This window comes from Littorina saxatilis, linkage group LG11, assembly GCF_037325665.1.
Source record: "Littorina saxatilis isolate snail1 linkage group LG11, US_GU_Lsax_2.0, whole genome shotgun sequence".
Classification (NCBI taxonomy): Eukaryota; Metazoa; Mollusca; class Gastropoda; order Littorinimorpha; family Littorinidae; genus Littorina; species Littorina saxatilis.
The window spans coordinates 6,044,922-6,063,156 of record NC_090255.1 but is presented as its reverse complement, the minus strand read 5'-3'; the positions used below and the strand labels follow the sequence as shown (position 1 = coordinate 6,063,156).

General features: G+C 42.5%; 1 protein-coding gene across 1 annotated transcript; it reads right to left on the bottom strand.

Moving 5' to 3' along the window:
* Positions 1-2,426: 2,426 nt before the first annotated feature.
* Positions 2,427-17,191, bottom strand: LOC138979610 (uncharacterized). Its single transcript, XM_070352322.1, has 7 exons — positions 16,986-17,191; positions 15,531-15,593; positions 14,074-14,167; positions 12,038-12,071; positions 10,329-10,399; positions 9,031-9,207; positions 2,427-4,141 (listed from the first exon to the last, which is right to left on the bottom strand). The coding sequence occupies exons 1-7, from the start codon at positions 17,079-17,081 to the stop codon at positions 4,104-4,106; spliced, it is 573 nt and encodes a 190-aa protein (XP_070208423.1). The 5' UTR covers positions 17,082-17,191; the 3' UTR covers positions 2,427-4,103.
* Positions 17,192-18,235: the final 1,044 nt, after the last annotated feature.

Sequence of the window (18,235 nt, the reverse complement as noted above, 5' to 3'; positions counted from 1 at the left end):
CAAACGCAATATACCTCTTTCTTTCCACTCAAAAAGAGTGTACATTTTCTACGATTTCGGCATTGCGTGTGGCGTCTTGGCCGAGACGGCTGAGGGGGGCGCCGGGGTCCGGCAAGCGGCCGTCTCTTTCTCTCTCTCGATCTCTCTCTCTCTCAGTCTCTCTCGGCTTTGCAGTAGCGGCGCGTACCGTGGCGGTTGTGTGTGTGTCAGTGTGGGTGTGTTGGTGTGTGTGTCAGTGCACGGTGTGTGACCATATAGGCTTACGTATGTGCATGTATGTCAATGTCACAGTCAGTGTGTGCGTGTGTGTGTGTGTCAGTGTCAGTGTATGGATGTGTCAGTCAGTGTGTGTGTGTGTGTGTGTGTGTATGTATGTGTGTGTCTGTGTCTGTGTGTATGTGCCGGCCGTGTTACGGTGTGTGTGTATGATGTGTGTGTGCGCATGTCAGTGTGCCGGTGTGTGTGTGTGTGTGTCAGTGTGTCATGTCAGTGTGTCGTCAGTGACTGAGTGTAGAGATTCCAGGAACTTGACACTACTCCAAATATCCAGTTCATGAAACTCTACATGTGAACTGAATTATTGCAGATAATGATCCCCAGATGTTTTTTCTCATTATTTTGATAAATGACTTTGATGACGTCATATCCGTTGTTTTTTTAAGAAGTTGAGGCGGCACTGTGACAACCTCATTTTTTAATCAAATTACTAGTTTAAACAGTTTAGTCAAATCTTCGACTCAGCATATGGTCCGGACTATGGTAATTGCATTCCAGCTCGGAATCACTGCTTGCTGTTGGGGTCCTGATTTGGCCTAAACTGTGTGGTCCGCTGGACCCATTAAGCAACAGTTAACTAACTAACTAACTGCTTGCTGTTGCATGTGAGTTTTTCTTCTTTGATGAATAATGTCCCAATAAGGCACACGTGCCCGTGGCAGTTCCAAAATGTACTTATATTTATTTAAAAAATATATAACTGTGCACAGAGAACACCCCGGCATGCTGTATATTAGTTTTGCTACTGATGTGACCAAGTGGATGGATAGCCTTATCCCACTTTACAAGCCCGATCAGTAGTGGATCTGCTGAGACAGTGAGACATACCGGTGATGCGGAAAGGTCACATTTGACCAGGCCAAAGCCGGGTGTCCGTACATTGCAGGCAGTTTATTTTAGACAAGACAACAAATAAAGAGACTTAGTACCGTAGAAGGTCTCCTTTATTCGGTGGTGTCCTCTCATCGGAGTTGCGGCCTTACATCACAGGTCAGTGCCGCCACGGTTTCACTGCACGCGGAGAAGTCTGTTGTCCAGTGTGTGTGTGTGTGTGTGTTTGTGCGTGTGTTTGTTCAGTGTTAGTGTGTGTTCGTGTGTCAGTGTGTGTGTGTGTATATGTGTGCGTGTGAAGTATGTATGTGTGTGCGTGTTTTTTTAGTTAGTGTGTGTGTCAGTGTGTATGTATATGTGTGTGTGTGCGTATTTCTTCAGTGTTAGTGTGTGTGTACGTCTTTGTGTGTTCGTGTGTGTGTGTGTGTATGTATGTGTGTGTGTGTGACGGTGTGTGTGTCAGTGTGTATGTATGTGTGTGTGAGCAGTATGTATGTGTGTGTGTGCGTGTTTTTGTTTGTTAGTTAGTGTGTGTGTCAGTGGTTGTGTGTGTGTGTGTGTGTGTGTATATATATATATGTGTGTGCGTTTGTTTGTTAGTGTGTGTGTGTGCGTGTGTGTCAGTCAGTTCAGTGAGGGTGTGCACGTGTCAGTGTGTAGTGTACGCGTGCGTGCGTGTGTTTACTCGTGAAAGTATATGCGCAGTATTTTTATCACAAGTTACACAGGCACACACATTCTCTAATCTAGAGATGTTGACATTGTGCAAGCGAATGGTGATTCTGTATTCTGAATGATGCGAGTTCCACTTGCACTCAACTTGCCTGTATTGCCCATTACCTTAGTGTTGAAGGTGTTCAGATTTCTGTAATCTGTCATCAGTCCAAATCACATAAGACGATCTCTCTCAGTCACACAAACACCAACTCTCTTCCTTGCTAATGCACACCAAACAATCTCTCTCTCTCTCTCACTCTCTCTCTGTCACACACACACACACACACACACACACACACACACACACACACATACACACACACACACACACACACACACACACTCTTTAACCGTGAAAAGTCAAAATAACCATTCAGTAACAAAATAAGATTTATAAACCTTGTTGTTCAAGGATCAACAGAAATGACATGAAGAATATTTTGCAGCCGGGAGAACTATCAAAAATGTGAACTAAAATACTGTGGAACAGTACAACAAAATGTGAGACCTGTTTCGTGAAAGTGTGTGTGTGTGTGTGTGTGTGAGTGAGTGAGTGTGAGAGAGAGAGTGTGTGAGTGAGTGAGAGAGAGAGGAAGAGAGAGAGAGGAGAGAGAGAGAGTTTGTCTTTGTGTGTGTTTGAGTGTGTTTGTGTGTGTGTGTGTGTGTGTGTGTGAGAGAGAGAGAGAGAGAGAGAGAGAGAGAGAAAAAACAGAGACAGAGAGAGTGTTTGTGAGTGTGAGAGAGAGAGAGAGAGAGAGAGAGAGAGAGAGAGAGAGAGAAGAGAGAGAGAGAGAGAGAGTGTTTGTTTGTGTGAGAGAGATTTTCTTTGTGTGTATGTGTGTTTGTGTGAGTGAGTGAGAGAGAGAGAGAGAGAGAGAGAGAGAGAGAGAGAGAGAGAGAGAGAGAGAGAGAGAGAGAGAGAGAGACTTGACATAAAAAAATGGCTTATTGACCAGACAAAGCAACATCCTGCATAGATTGAAACAAACTTTAAGAGAATGAGATCCAACAAAAAAAGCAGTAACCTTGCAATAAGAAACAACAGTTTATGTCATTTTTGTCTCTCTCATGCACAGAGTCTGGGATTCACTAACAATGGTATGAGCAATATGTGAAGCCCCTCTGAAGAAAGGACACCTTGATTTGTCCCTTTGTCTATTATTTTGACCAAAATATACCTGTCATGGCAGGTCAGCTGCAATTTAGAGAGGACGCGTATCAAGTGTAATCAGCAGGGGCGGGGATGTAGCTCAGTCGGTAGCGCGCTGGATTTGTATCCAGTTGGCCGCTGTCAGCGTGAGTTCGTCCCCACGTTCGGTGAGAGATTTATTTCTCAGAGTCAACTTTGTGTGCAGACTCTCCTCAGTGTCCGAACACCCCCGTGTGTACACGCAAGCACAAGACCAAGTGCGCACGAAAAAGATCCTGTAATCCATGTCAGAGTTCGGTGGGTTATAGAAACACGAAAATACCCAGCATGCTTCCTCCGAAAACGGTGTATGGCTACCTAAATGGCGTGGTAAAAAACGGTCATACACGTAAAATTCCACTCGTGCAAAAAACACGAGTGTACGTGGGAGTTTCAGCCCACGAACGCAGAAGAAGAAGAAGTGTAATCAGCCATCTGAACTTCTGGCACAATGACCGAGATCTTATACATGCCACAGCGGTGACACGGGGGTTGGACATGTCTACTGTCTCTGAGTCCGCACATAATGTTGACCTGAGTTTGTCTAGGAACGGATTCGAATCTGCGACCCACAGGCTCCCAAAGATCAAATCATTCTCATGTAAAATTTGGAAAAATAACAACGGTAATTAAGGTTGTCAAGTTGTCCACCCTCAATATATCCATGGCTTTAAAGGTACTGAACTTGTCAAATCCAGGTGCACGGAGCCCCTGGGGCTTTTAGTCATACCTCAGGCAGCTATCCGTTAGAAGAACTACCAAGTTTCATTGACTTGCACCCAAAGAGTCAAGAACTGCGATTTTTTTACGAATTAATTTCGTACTCGGACCCGGCTGGTCTTGACCTATTTTTGGATCTAAATTTAGATCAGGTAGATCACCACATCATGCACAAAAAGACACGTCACTAGCAAACTATGTCAGACGTCATCATGAGTTTGTGTAAAACAAAATCGAGGCCGGAATCACTCAGTTGAATCGAACTCCGACCAAACACCACGTAATAACTAGGTTAATTTATGCACTCGCGTGAACAAGAAACTGTCGAGCTTCACAGATGTCGTCGTTGGGTAGTTTTGGGTTTGTTTTACTACCATAGGAGGGTTTTTAAACTGTAAATGCACTCAGCTGCAACAAAAACGCAAAACGAAGGCTGTGAGCTGCACTGTGCCTTTAACATTCTGAATCAAAGACAGCGTAAATGTAGGATAGCATATACTGAGAGTCAGAATTTCAACTGAAAGCAGAAAGAGAACAGAAAAAAAAATAAACCAAAATGGCACAAAGTCAAGTAAAGCTTAGAGAATCATCAAAAGGGTAATTATGCAGTAAAAACAAAACAAGTTTACTGTCTGAATTTTTGTTTAAAAAAAACAAAAACAAAAAAACAAACCCACAGACAAAAAACAATCAGCTCAGAAACAACAACATTCACTGCCAATTTCTGTTTCTTACATTCGCATGTTACTTTCCGCACATACATGAGAATATCTCAATGAGAGACCTCAACCCTCAGACAGCCTGATCATTTGGAGATACATGACATGTATTAGGAAGATATTACAGGACACCTGGCAGATTAAAAACAAGGAACGAAACAAATCTTAAGTTTAAGCTTGTATCATATGATGTATCACATACACAAATGATTAGTACAGTTTTCCGCTTTCACTACATGTAACAACTGATGTTCACATAATATGCAATGGACACTGGTGTTTCATGGCATTAACTGTGCTCAAGAATCCACACGGTTGTATGTATTGTGCAAAGCATTATGCATACCAATTCATATATTATTGCCTGTTTCAACTTTTCATTTAAAGGCACAGTCCTTCCCGTGTCAACAGTTCTGTTCACTATTTCAAATCTGCCCATTAGGAGGCATGGGAATTCCAAAATGGTAAAAACTCTGAAAATAGGCCGAGGTCCAGGGGCCCTCTAGGCCCCGGCGGGGTACAGGGGCAGAGGGGACAAAGGGGGCGAATTTGTGCATTTTAGACCAATATTTTGATTGAGACTTCATTTAATCCTCAAACACCATAGAACCTTCCCATGGACTCTTTTCTCAAGAATTATCTTTGTAAACAAACAAACAACCGATGATGTAATTTGAATGCACAGTCCAGATGTTGTGGGTTGTGGACGACCCATATGGAACTTAAACACAGAATTTTATTGTGTTTATCCCTATTCAGTTGGTGTGGGTCATGTACGACCCGACCATACTCCGCAGTTGTTGTGGGTTGTGGACGACCCATATGGAACTTAACACAGAATTTTATTGTGTTGACGTGCGACCCATACTTTTTCCTTCTTTGGAAAGGATGGGTCGTACACGACCCACATCATCTGGACTGCGTAGTCCAAAGCATGATCCTATGAAGGTTAAACCAAGACCATGAATCAATGGCACCAATTTTCCCAGGGCTGTCTCAGCTGCTCAGTGTGTGCTGTCATGGCTGACAGACTTGCAAAACCATGGGTAATTATGAAAAATAATTATCATGCCAGCACGCTGAGATTCTGAGGTGCTTTACAGTGGGAACTGCTCTACACACACACACACACACTATCTAAACTGCGAGTGATATTACTTCACCCACTTAACCCAGTGTAAAGCTTTGGTGTATGAGAACTGATCACAATTTCAAGTTTGGTTTTACTTGCAATAAATTTGCTTCTTTAGGCTGCAAGCTTTTTCTTTCTTTAGTTGCTTTTTCTTTCTTTGCTCTTTCTTTCTTCCATCTCTATCATAAGGTGACAAACAAACCCATCATTTCTGTCAGTTCTCACACATTAAAACTTTAAGACAAGTAGCGTAAGGAGAAATTACTACATTTAGTCAAGCTGTGGAACTCACAGAATGCAACTGGACGCACTGCATTTTTTCACAATGACCGTAGTCCGCCGCTAGTCCAAAAGGCAGTGAAAGTGACGAGCCTGTTCAGCACGGTAGCGGTTGCGCTGTGCTGCATAGCACGCTTTACTGTACCTCTCTTCGTTTTAACTTTCTGAGCGTGTTTTTAATCCAAACATATCATATCTATATGTTTTTGGAATCAGGAACCGACAAGGAATAAGATGAAATTGTTTTTAAAACGATTTCAGAAATTTAATTTTAATCATAATTTTAATTTTAATTTTCAGAGCTTGTTTTTAATCCGAATATAACATATTTATATGTTTTTGGAATCAGAACATGATGAAGAATAAAATAAAAGTAATTTTGGATCGTTTTATAAAGAAATAATTTTAATTACAATTTTCAGATTTTTAATGACCAAAGTCATTAATTAATTTTTAAGCCTCCATGCTGAAATGCAATACCGAAGTCCGGCCTTCATCGAAGATTGCTTGGCCAAAATTTCAATCAATTTGATTGAAAAATGAAGGTGTGACAGTGCCGCCTCAACTTTTACAAAAAGCCGGATATGACGTCATAAAAGACGTTTATCGAAAAAATGAAAAAAACGTCTGGGGATTTCATACCCAGGAACTCTCATGTAAAATTTCATAAAGATCGGTCCAGTAGTTTAGTCTGAATCGCTCTACACACACACACGCACAGACACACACACACATACACCACGACCCTCGTCTCGATTCCCCCTCTATGTTAAAACATTTAGTCAAAACTTGACTAAATGTAAAAAAAGATGAAAAATCTCTTGATTTGCTTCTGGTAGCGAGAACGTTGCTGGTATTTTTTCAATCAATGAAGACAAAAAGCAAACTAACCCTGTCATTCACCCACAAATCATTGCATGCACTTGCACAGATGGTAATACCCTGACACATACAACGATGCAAGGCTCTCATGTGAAAAATGTTATCAATACAAAGCTAAGCGCCGACACCCAAAGCTATTGCTTGCCATAACCCAGCCCACTGAATATTTAAAGCTGCAAAACGATTGCAAGAATCAATTCATTGAGAACATTTTAAGAGCTTAAAGCCACATGACTACAATGCCCCGTGCTTAGACAAAGTGATACAGAATGACAGTGAAAACCATCTTGGTTTGAAGCATCCAGACCTGGGAGCCCCTGTTTTGCACTTGGAGTATTCTCAAGCAAACTTGGTGTATGTTCAGAAAAATGAGCGTACTCCACACAACATTGAACATCCATGATTCAACCATGTTTCACACGCGTTCGTCGCAACGTTAATGAAATTTACCAAAACGTTTAAAACAAATGCTTCTTTCAGGGTTTACTGACACAAATTGTAATCATGTGTCAAAATACTGGATTGGCATTGGGATGCGCTTGTGAAGAAAAGTAGTCTAGGAATTTTTCTCGTCGTATTTTCGTTCACTAACTGTACCGCTCGTATTCTAGACAATCATGCGTACACAATACGGCGAAATCGTATGGGTTCCCAGGTCTGAACATCTTTTTGCCAACTGAAGGTACCATCCTACTTGAGTAAGAGATCACTATCTTTCTTTATTTGGTGTTTAACGTCGTTTTCAACCACGAAGGTTATATCGCGACGGGGAAAGGGGGGGAGAAGGGATAGAGCCACTTGTTAATTGTTTCTTGTTCACAAAAGCACTAATCAAAAAATTGCTCCAGGGGCTTGCAACGTAGTACAATATATGACCTTACTGGGAGAATGCAAGTTTCCAGTACAAAGGACTTAACATTTCTTACATACTGCTTGACTAAAATCTTTACAAACATTGACTATATTCTATACAAGAAACACTTAACAAGGGTAAAAGGAGAAACAGAATCCGTCAGTCGCCTCTTACGACATGCTGGGGAGCATCGGATAAATTCTTCCCCCTAACCCGCGGGGGGTAAGAGATCACTAACGCCAACAAAGATCAATCCATTTTACATGTGATGAGAGCATCCTTCCACGTGGACACATTCCAACTGTCAACAGCCCGGCTGCTTCCTGTCACAATCCTCATTTCATTTCATCAATGACACAGGTGTCAATCAGCAAAATGAATTGAACTTCTTCTTCGTTCATGGACTGAAACTCACACGTTCGCTAATGCTTTTGCTTGAGTGGGTTTTTACATGTATGACTGTTTTTACCTTGCCATTCAGGCAGCCATATGCAGCTTTTGGGGGAAGCATGCTGGGTATTTATGTGTTTCTGTAATCGACCCAACTCTAGACATGGATTACAGGATCTTTTCCATGCGCACTTGGACTTGTGCTTGAGTGTACACACGAAAGGGGATAAGGAACTAGCAGGTCTCCACAGAAGTTGACCTAGGAGATCGGAAAAATCTCCACCCTTAATCCACCAGGCGACTGCGACCGGAATTTAAACTCACGACCTTCCGATTAGGAGGCCGATATATCATCCACTAGGCCACTGCGCACATTTAATTGAACTAAAAATTCCAACTCTGCGTAGGAACCAGCCAGAATGTTGATTTTAGGTACAAGTCCAAGTGGAACGATTTTCTTTTTAATGTAAAAAGCCTGGATAGATCTGTGGTGGTGCAAATAATTTCTTACACAAGAATTTGGAACTGAGCAAATTTTGATTTGAGTTAAGATGAGATGTAAACATCTATAAGGCACATTAAAACCTCTGAGTTACTGCAATCCGTTATTGGTGAACGATATGTGGTACATTCGTCATACACAAATACTATGAAAATCATATCAGAGTATGCATATTTACCATACTTGCAGAGATTATAATACAGCATTGGTCCCAGTCAAATTCAACAGAACATTCTGATTGCACATTATGTTGGCGATAAGTGACAAAACAGTAAAAAAAAATTGACAAATCAGCAAAAACTGGCACAAAAATTAAAGTAGATGAGATGAATTAAAAATATTTTTAAAAAACACCAAAAAAGTAAAATTTAAACAAAAACAAAAAAAGTAACATTTTGCATAAAAAATCAGAGAAAACGGACAGATGAGATGAATGACAAATCAAAACAGACGTTTTGTCAGCAAAATCTTACCCATGCGTAAAAGACACCGAAAAAAAATCCAAAAGCATGACGGACATTGTCTATTTTCTCTTCTTACTCTTCTTGAACTCTTTGGTTTCGACTGTCTCCTTTTTGTAGCGGTCGTACAGGAAGTACACGACGTAGAGTGCCAGGGCGGGAAGGCTCAGCATTTTTAGCGTGGCCATGATGTCGATGTTGAACGGCTTTTTGTTGAGATTCATCAGCTCCGTCTCAAAGGTCAAGGTTGCTTCCTCTGCACAACAGACAACAGTATCGTTACATGTAGTTTTGTTTTGTGTAAATATGAATCATGACTTAACTTTACTAGGTGTTTTAACAACTGTTTAAACGACTAGTGCAATGAACTATGACGTTATCTTACGTGGAACTATTCTCATCGAATATATTAAAAACAACTCTTTTTAAAGGTACTGAACTTGTCAAATCCAGGTGCACGGAGCCCCTGGGGCTTTTAGTCATACCTCAGGCAGCTATCCGTTAGAAGAACTACCAAGTTTCATTGACTTGCACCCAAAGAGTCAAGAACGGCGATTTTTTTACGAATTAATTTTGTACTCGGACCCGGCTGGTCTTGACCTATTTTTGGATCTAAATTTAGATCAGGTAGATCACCACATCATGCACAAAAAGACACGTCACTAGCAAACTATGTCAGACGTCATCATGAGTTTGTGTAAAACAAAATCGAGGCCAGAATCACTCAGTTGAATCGAACTCCGACCAAACACTCTCTGTCTCTCACTCCCTCTCTTTCCCATACACACTTCTGTCTGTCTGTCTGTTTCTTGCTCCCTCACTCTCTCCCACAACACACTCTCTGTCTCTCTTTCTCTCAAGCTGGGGCGGGGGATGTAGCTCAGTCGGTAGCGCGCAGGCTTTATAACCAGTTTGTTGCTATCGACGTGAATTCAAATCCCCTATTCATTTTCTCGAAGTCAACTTAGAGCAGACTCTCTACCGTATTCGCACCCCCCCCCCCCCCCCCCCCCCCCCCCCCGTGCACATGAACACGAAAAAGATCCAAAGCTCACAGTGAAAATCTCAGGGCTTGGATAACACTAAGACATGCATAGCGCATACATCATCTCTCGTCTCTGATTATCATGATCGTATCTCGACGAGTAACCTAATACTGGCGTGTGGAAAAAGACAGCCGTAGTGGGCTTGTTCGAGCCAAAACATCACACCATATTCTCAGCGTAATATCAATACATGTCCCAACAAAGGCCAACTGGTCCAGGAGGACGTTAAAGCCAAAGTCAGTCAGTCAGTTTCTCAAGCTGTAGCATACACACACTCTGTCTCTCTGCCTGTCTGTCTGACCCACACTGTTCCCCACACTCTCCCACTCACCAGGGATGGCCGGGGGATAACCAGCCTTGCCATACGCTAAATGCGGAGGAATGACCAGCTTTCGTTTCTCCCTGTAAAGAAAAACAAAACCATGGTTATCCACAAACCTTAGGCTGTATTCAATGAACAAAGAACAATAACAAAACACACTAACGCAGAAGGGGTCTACAGTAGAATCCACCTGTAAGACCTTAACAAATGTACCCCTCACAAGTTATTGGCCCGTCCAATGTTTGTCCCCATAAAAGCAAGGGTATTTACTCTTTCAAAACCCATACAGAGTTATTTACAAAATTCTTCTATTCCATTAAAAGAGCATCACACAAAAATCAGTCCCACGTTGACAGGTGGAAGATTTGTTTAAATCCTGAAAACTTAATCATTTCAGAAAAATGCAGGACCACCGATGGGTAGAGGAAGTAAAGACGCTAACCAAAGTCAAAGGTCCCCCATGAATGGCCAGCAAATCAATACAAAATGAGAGAGAGTAGACGATTTTCAGAAATAACTGTCAGAGTTTTATGGGCTGTGAAAGAGTGAATACCCTTGTTTTGTCTCCGACAAACTTACGACACGTGGTTCCTGTTCACGTGCATGAGACACGTCACACCCCCGTTAGTGACTAGCCTACAATGTGACGTGGGAAATAATGTCACATGGGATAACTATGACACGTGACATTACAGGCCAGTCACTAGCGACGGGGTGTGTCTCATACACGTGTGCAGGAACCACGTGTCGTAAGTTTGTCCAAGAAAAAGGAAGGGTTCTCTCTCTTTCTTCTTCTTCTTCTGCGTTCGTGGGCTGAAACTCCCACGTACACTCGTGTTTTTTGCACGAGTGGAATTTTACGTGTATGACCGTTTTTTACCCCGCCATTTAGGCAGCCATACGCCGTTTTCGGAGGAAGCATGCTGGGTATTTTCGTGTTTCTATAACCCACCGAACTCTGACATGGATTACAGGATCTTTTTCGTGCGTACTTGGTCTTGTGCTTGCGTGTACACACGGGGGTGTTCGGACACCGAGGAGAGTCTGCACACAAAGTTGACTCTGAGAAATAAATCTCTCGCCGAACGTGGGGACGAACTCACGCTGACAGCGGCCAACTGGATACAAATCCAGCGCGCTACCGACTGAGCTACATCCCCGCCCCTCTCTCTTTCACAACCCATACAAACCCGGCTGAGTTATTTCCGGAATTTGTCTATTCAAAGGATATCTATATATATATACGACTAGTGTCTGTCTGTCTGTCTGTTCGCAATGCACGGCCAAAGTTCTCGGTGTATCTTTTTCAAATTTGGACACCGTATTCAGCTACACCCCGGACACAACCTCATTGATGAGATATTTCAACATGTGCTCCCAGCGCGCAGCGTTGTGCGCGCTGAACCGATTTTTGTTTTGTTTTTTGTTTTTGTTGTCGGGATCCACTACCAGTAACTCTTCCTTATCTTCTCCAGTGTTTTCAGCCGCGATTATCTCCCTTCCTCTGTGTGGCGTCAATCCATATTCCCGTTACTATTTTTAGAAGGTCACTGCACGTTACTATTCTTAGAAGGTCTCCAGTGTTTTGCGCGTTTATCTCCTTTCCTTCGTGCGCCGGCAAAGCCTGGTATTCGGCTCTACTTCTTCCCGGCGAAGCCGGTACCCTGCGAAGCGGGTAATCATCTAGTACAGTATATATGCATATAGCGCATACTTACCCAACACACATTCCTTTGATTCCCATCTCCCAGCCTGCAACATATTCACAGCAACAGATGTATAAAATGTTTATAGCTTCATTTCGCTGTCAGAGGTATTTCAGTGAACATGTAAGGAGCACTACCCTACTACATTGTACTGTCTGGAGTCAAATACTTTGTGAAGAAGTTCATGACAGAGTCTTGAATCAAGACAGAAAAATATGCACACACACACACACACACACACACACTGCTTGCATGCACTGAGGAAAAACATGTGTGCACAAACAGAAAGCTACAGACACAACCACACAGGCAAACACACAACCAAAAACCAAAAAAAGAACATTTATGCCGGATTTTTGGGAATAAATGAATAATGAAACACTTCAGTGGAGCTTATCTTTCAAACTACCGTATTTGACGGATTACAAGACGCACCGTTTTATTAGCCGCACCCCCGACTTTAAAAAAAAATTGGGACGAGCCACGTATAGGCCGCGTCACTATATTAGCCGCCGTCGAAAAAAACATAATCAGATCGTGTCAAGCAATCAAAACAACCAGGCAAACTAAAGTACGGTATTTGGCGAAATCGGCTCCGAGAATAAACAAGTGAAACAAAGAAGAAAAGTGAAAAAGTTTGAAGAAAAATATCACACACACAATTTGTAACCAACACACGCATGTAGTTCCGCCCGGAATAAGCTTTTTTGGGATGATTTACGACTTTTGCGCACATTTCGAGCAGACGAAAACACAACATGGCGGCTCTCGCTCCTTCAACTATCGCGAGACACAAAAAAACGATATCTCGCGCGCACGAGATCCTGATACACGCTAATAAAGTACCGGTAATCGCTAATCAAGCGAAATGAAAATCTGCGGCGACTTCCATTAGGTGAATGCTATTCAAGTTTAGGTAACGTTTTAGCCGCATCTTTTTATAAGCCGCAATGCGATTTTTTTTTTTTTAAAGTCGCTTGTAGTTTGTTTGCTTAACGCCCAGCTGACTACGAAGGGCCATATCAGGGCGGTGCTGCTTTGACATATAACGTGCGCCACACACAAGACAGAAGTCGCAGCACAGGCTTCATGTCTCACCCAGTCACATTATTCTGACACCGGACCAACCAGTCCTAGCACTAACCCCATAATGCCAGACGCCAGGCGGAGCAGCCACTAGATTGCCAATTTTAAAGTCTTAGGTATGACCCGGCCGGGGTTCGAACCCACGACCTCCCGATCACGGGGCGGACGCCTTACCACTAGGCCAACCGTGCGGCTTGTAGTCCGTCAAATACGGTACAAACTAATTTATTCAAAGACAATAATGAACAAGAGGCGAAGCCTTCAAGGCTCACGTAAGAAATCGACAAACAGTAACACAAACTCAATCACTCCGTCACACATACACACACACGGTAAGCATATGTGACACGGTGCAAGAGTGCGAGACACTAGATCTAGATCTGTCTGTCTGTAGCCTACTTACGGGAACACGACTGCCAGATCGACACTGCGCTTTCGACAGCGCTTCCTCGCGCAGACACTGGAAACACGCTGTGCAGATTAACCTGTAGGAAATCTCCTTTGGTATCTTCTTTATCTATTTTTCTGGAGCTACGAAACCGAACAATGTGAAATCGTCTTCTCCGAATCGGCGAACTGCAGCTCGGTGATAACTGTATCTATACCACAATCCTTCACGCGATCTGACCTAACCTTGAACCCTGACCTGGTCTACATACCACACACGACACAAACCAGTCACCTGTTTTTACCCCCCCCCCCCCCCCCCAAACCCCCCACCACCCGTTTTCTTTGGATACACACTTTAACTACATACGTGCCGACGAAATGTTGATCATTGCTTCAATACTTTGAAGCTGTTGCTTGAATAATAACCAGGTAAAATTAGTATTTCTGTGTTCAGTCAAATGTTAAAGTTTCTACCACAGACATACATACATATGCACGCACGCACGCACAGACACACAAAAGTTAGCATTGCATAGGCTACACTTACGTGAGCCAAAAACTAGATCTTTTACCTGGAATGACCTTTCTCTGACCCAACATGAAGACCAAAGGCTCTCTCTGTGCTTGTATGGAGGAGTCAAATACAACACCTGAGTCCAAGACACCCTGTGACACAAATAAACACCTGTAGCAAACTGGTTGCATTAGATTAAAAATAATAAATAAAAAAAGTTTGTTGGTTTCCACTGACAAGGCCCAAAAATTTAGTGTTGCTAACTTCAGAGCATTTTTAAAAATTCTTTTTTAAGGATTAGTTTTTTTTTTAAATTTACCCTGGTACATATAACATTTTATTGGCTGGAACTCTTGTAAGCGGTGTCCCCGAGATGTTACAGAAGACTAGCTTTTCTTAATAATAATAAATTTGAAGTAAAAAAAAAAGTTCTAGGGATATGAGGCAAAAATAGGGTTGGTCAGGGAAATGGAAACTCAGATTTATTATTTTTTTTAAGGGGGGGGGTATTTTTGTTAGGCCTTAAGACCTGTCCAGACTTGGACGCCGTTTTACGCTATATGCGCCGCAGGCCGTTTTGTGCGTCGCGCGGGATTTTGCCGAGTGGCCACACATCGACGACTTTTTTCACAACGCGGTATCAGTGGAGCGCAAGCGTCAAGGTCACCTGACAGGAAGGTCAACACGCTAGCGGTAATTTGCAAAGATGGCTGCGTACATACAAAACAGTGACAGTTGCATCGACTGCCACGCCGCGAACTTTGCGTCCCTGTTTTTGTATAACTTGGAAAATGTATTCCACAGGGATTTGTGGCTTCTGTATAGATCGATAAGTTCGCCGATCTGTGTCGAAGAGATACTTAGAGTCTACCCACAATCCAACTCGATCTGACGGTTGACGTCATCGCTCTGGTTTTCTCTGATTGGTCAAATTTCCGTCGTTCTATGTCTGTGTCAGAGAAATTAGAACACGCTCTATTCTTCTGCAGATAACGCTTCGCGATCATAGCCCGCTGCGGCGTGCCGCGCGGGACCGTTTTGAGCATAAGTCAAATGTGGACAGGGTCAGCCTGGAGTGTCTGGACAGGCCTTTATGCAGTCCACAGCACATTCTGTTTTGCTCCCTGCTCCCTGTAAAAAGAAACCTAAAATGTCTTACTCAGTGCTACTATTTGGGCAGTCATTAAAAAAAGGGTTTTCATGTGCTTGTTTGTGACACCAATACACCATCACCATGCCACAAGGTGAGTTTATAAACATAAACAGGATGTGTGTCTGGACAGCTTTGACCTTTTCACCTATTATTGTCTATACAGTGGAACCACCCCCTTTTAACCCCCCCCCCCCCCCCCCCCCCTAACTTAAGACTCCCCATTTTAAGACCGTACTTTCTCCGCTTTTCTGTTTACAACCTCTGTTACTTTGCCTCCATTTTCAGACTCCCTCCTTTTCAAAACTTGATTTTCTCTCATTTTTGGGGGGTGTTCCACTATAAAATGTTACTTAGTGACTTACAGTGTAATGCACGGCCACTTCGTCGCCATCCTCTGCCACCACTGAGCAGTCATCTGGCTTGGACTGCAACATCAGTTAGAGTTCACACTGCATTAGGCCAAAAAAAAAAGAGGTCTGTTTACGGTAACATAGGCCAAAAAAATAGGGTCGGTAGGTCGGGATTTTTTTTTTTCTCCAAAAAAACATATTTTTACGTTATTTTGCCAAAAAAAAAACCAATTTTTTTTCTCCCCCAAATGCCAAAAAAAAGTCTAGGGTCGCGCGAAAAAAATAGGGTCGGTCGGGTTACCGTAAACAGACTATTTTTTTTTTTGGCCTTAACATCGCAACAACAAACAAAATCAACCCACAGATTACAGTCAAACCTGTCCTGGCAACCACCTCCTGTTAGGACACGAGATTGAGTGTCATCTGTTTTCCAACAGGAATTGCAACCGGTGTGGTTACGGTAACATAGGTGTGGTTACGGTAACATAGCCAAAAAAATAAGGTAGGAAGGTAGGCAATCACTTTTTTTTTTTTTTTTAAACTTTTTTTTCTAATGTGTACACATTAAACCTACTTGACAGGGAAATAAGTGTGCGACTCGGGCGATTTCGCTTTCATTGCGTTTTTCTGCACTCGGTGTTTTTTGTTTTTTGGGTTTTTTTGACAAATGTAATAAAAAGTTATAGGGTCGGCCCCTAAAAATAGGGTAGGTCGGGTTACCGTAACCACACCTTTTTTTTTTTTAGGCCTATACAGGAAAAACACCTACAGGAAGTGCACCTACAGGAAATTAACCCAGCCGCTTTTGATTGACTGAAGCATTTCTGCCACAATGTTGTACAAAGATGACTCACTTCTATGCTTATCTTTTGACCAACAACACCCTCCACATACACTCCCTCCAATCACCCCCCACCCCCCCCCCCCCCAAAAAAAAAGTATCAAAGAACTACACACAGGCACATGGTACACACACCCCTCCCCGCCCCCCTCTTACAAAAAAACCCCAGTAACTAGTTTAATAAAAATTATTCAAGTAGACTGACTAGAAACAAACGGTTGTAACTAATCAGAAACCGGATTTAGATACATTTGAATGCACATATATGCACCATAAATGTGATAAACGTAATGTTTGTCCAAATATGTTCAACACATATTTTAGTCTAATGGCAACAGTTCCATTGCCATCGACACGCATGTCCAGTTCGACAGGAGGAGGGGGAGGGACTGTGGTCACCCCCTCCCCCCACACCAAACTCGCCCACAAATCGGATACGCATTTGACGCTCAATCAAACTTAGGCTATATGGTGCAAATGTCGTATTGCAAAAGTAAAGAAAAATCATATCCTGTTTAGCAGACATAGTTTGCAGATTTAACCAAAGCTCTGGAGAACAAGAAGTTACTTTTCCTTGACCGCAAGTACGTGCAACGTTGCACATCTACATGCACTTAGTGACTTACCGTCGTCTTGATTTTCAGATCCGTTGCCTTCTTTCCGATGGACAGACCGATCAGGAAAACCAAGAAGGAAATCTGATACATGATGATCGTTTGCATTTTAAAATATTCCTAATGCACCAGATTACGAACGTACAACAAGGATTACAATCATGTGCTTGACACGATTTTTACAGCGAGTTGTCGGCTGCCAGCAACGCTAGTGTCATACCAAGTTGCAGGGGGGAAGGGTTGATATTGTGCACATCTATAACGCCAAATCACATTCAAATGAAATGCTCCTTTCCAACAAAACTCAACAGAAAATGAAAAGATTGTTTAAAACATACTTGTCTCTGGAAAATAACCCGTTGTTAATTGGGACTGTGAAGGACGTAGTAACGAATGCCGACCTAAAACCACCAGAGGAAAAATGGAATAACCCACTCGCACACGTTCTCGACTTCTTTTGAAAAGCATTCCAGGGGAAATAAATCTCTCTTACTGGTGTTATTTGATCAAACTGATGTACTGATTTCTCCCCCTTGAACTGGTGACCGAGACTGGGTACCACAGGCACTCGTCACGAGGTGGGCGGGGCCTATGTCTTACTTGGATGTCACTTGTGATGGACGGTCATCTTTCCTTATGGTTTATGGTAAATAGTAGTAGTCTTGAGAGCGCACAGGCCCCGCCCACTTTGATCCCGACCCGCTCGTGACGAGTGCCTGTGCTGGGTACGTTCTTTGACTGCCACTGCAGTAACATGAAAATAAGAGATCAACAATGGTTGATGCATTTTGCTGTACTGTACAGTCCATATTTCGAAATCAGTTCTAGTTCGTAAGTTATAGAATTGAAAAGAAAGAAATGAAAGAAAAACACAAAAAACAAGAAAAGTTAGTTACTGGACAGAACAACAATTTTATTATTATAAGACAAATGAATTATTAAAAAAAAAAGCAAAAAAAAAAAGCATAGTATGCTTAATCAATTAACTTTAACCATCTCCTTGTCAGATATCACATCCAAAACGTTCTAAATAGCTAATAGGCCACGTTTTCCATTTGCTTCATTTATCTCATAATTGTCTGTCTGTGTGTCCACTATAATGACAATTAAATCCAGGTTTCCCAATTGCTTCGTTTCCGGCAGATTTATGTGGAGCACGTGATGCGCACACACAATATTGGCGGTCAAGAAGTGTCGTCTGCGCAATGATCGCGGCGGCGCCCGCGGGCGGCTTTCAAGTTGACCGCCAAGGACGACCGCGC

Coding starts and splice junctions, on each gene's coding strand:
- LOC138979610 (XM_070352322.1), bottom strand. CDS start 17,081: ATGCAAACGATCATCATGTATCAGATTTCCTTCTTGGTTTTCCTGATC. Junction 14,168..15,530: donor AAGTGGCCGTGCATTACACT/GTAAGTCACTAA, acceptor TTTGTGTCACAG/GGTGTCTTGGACTCAGGTGT. Junction 10,400..12,037: donor ATCAAAGGAATGTGTGTTGG/GTAAGTATGCGC, acceptor TTTTCTTTACAG/GGAGAAACGAAAGCTGGTCA.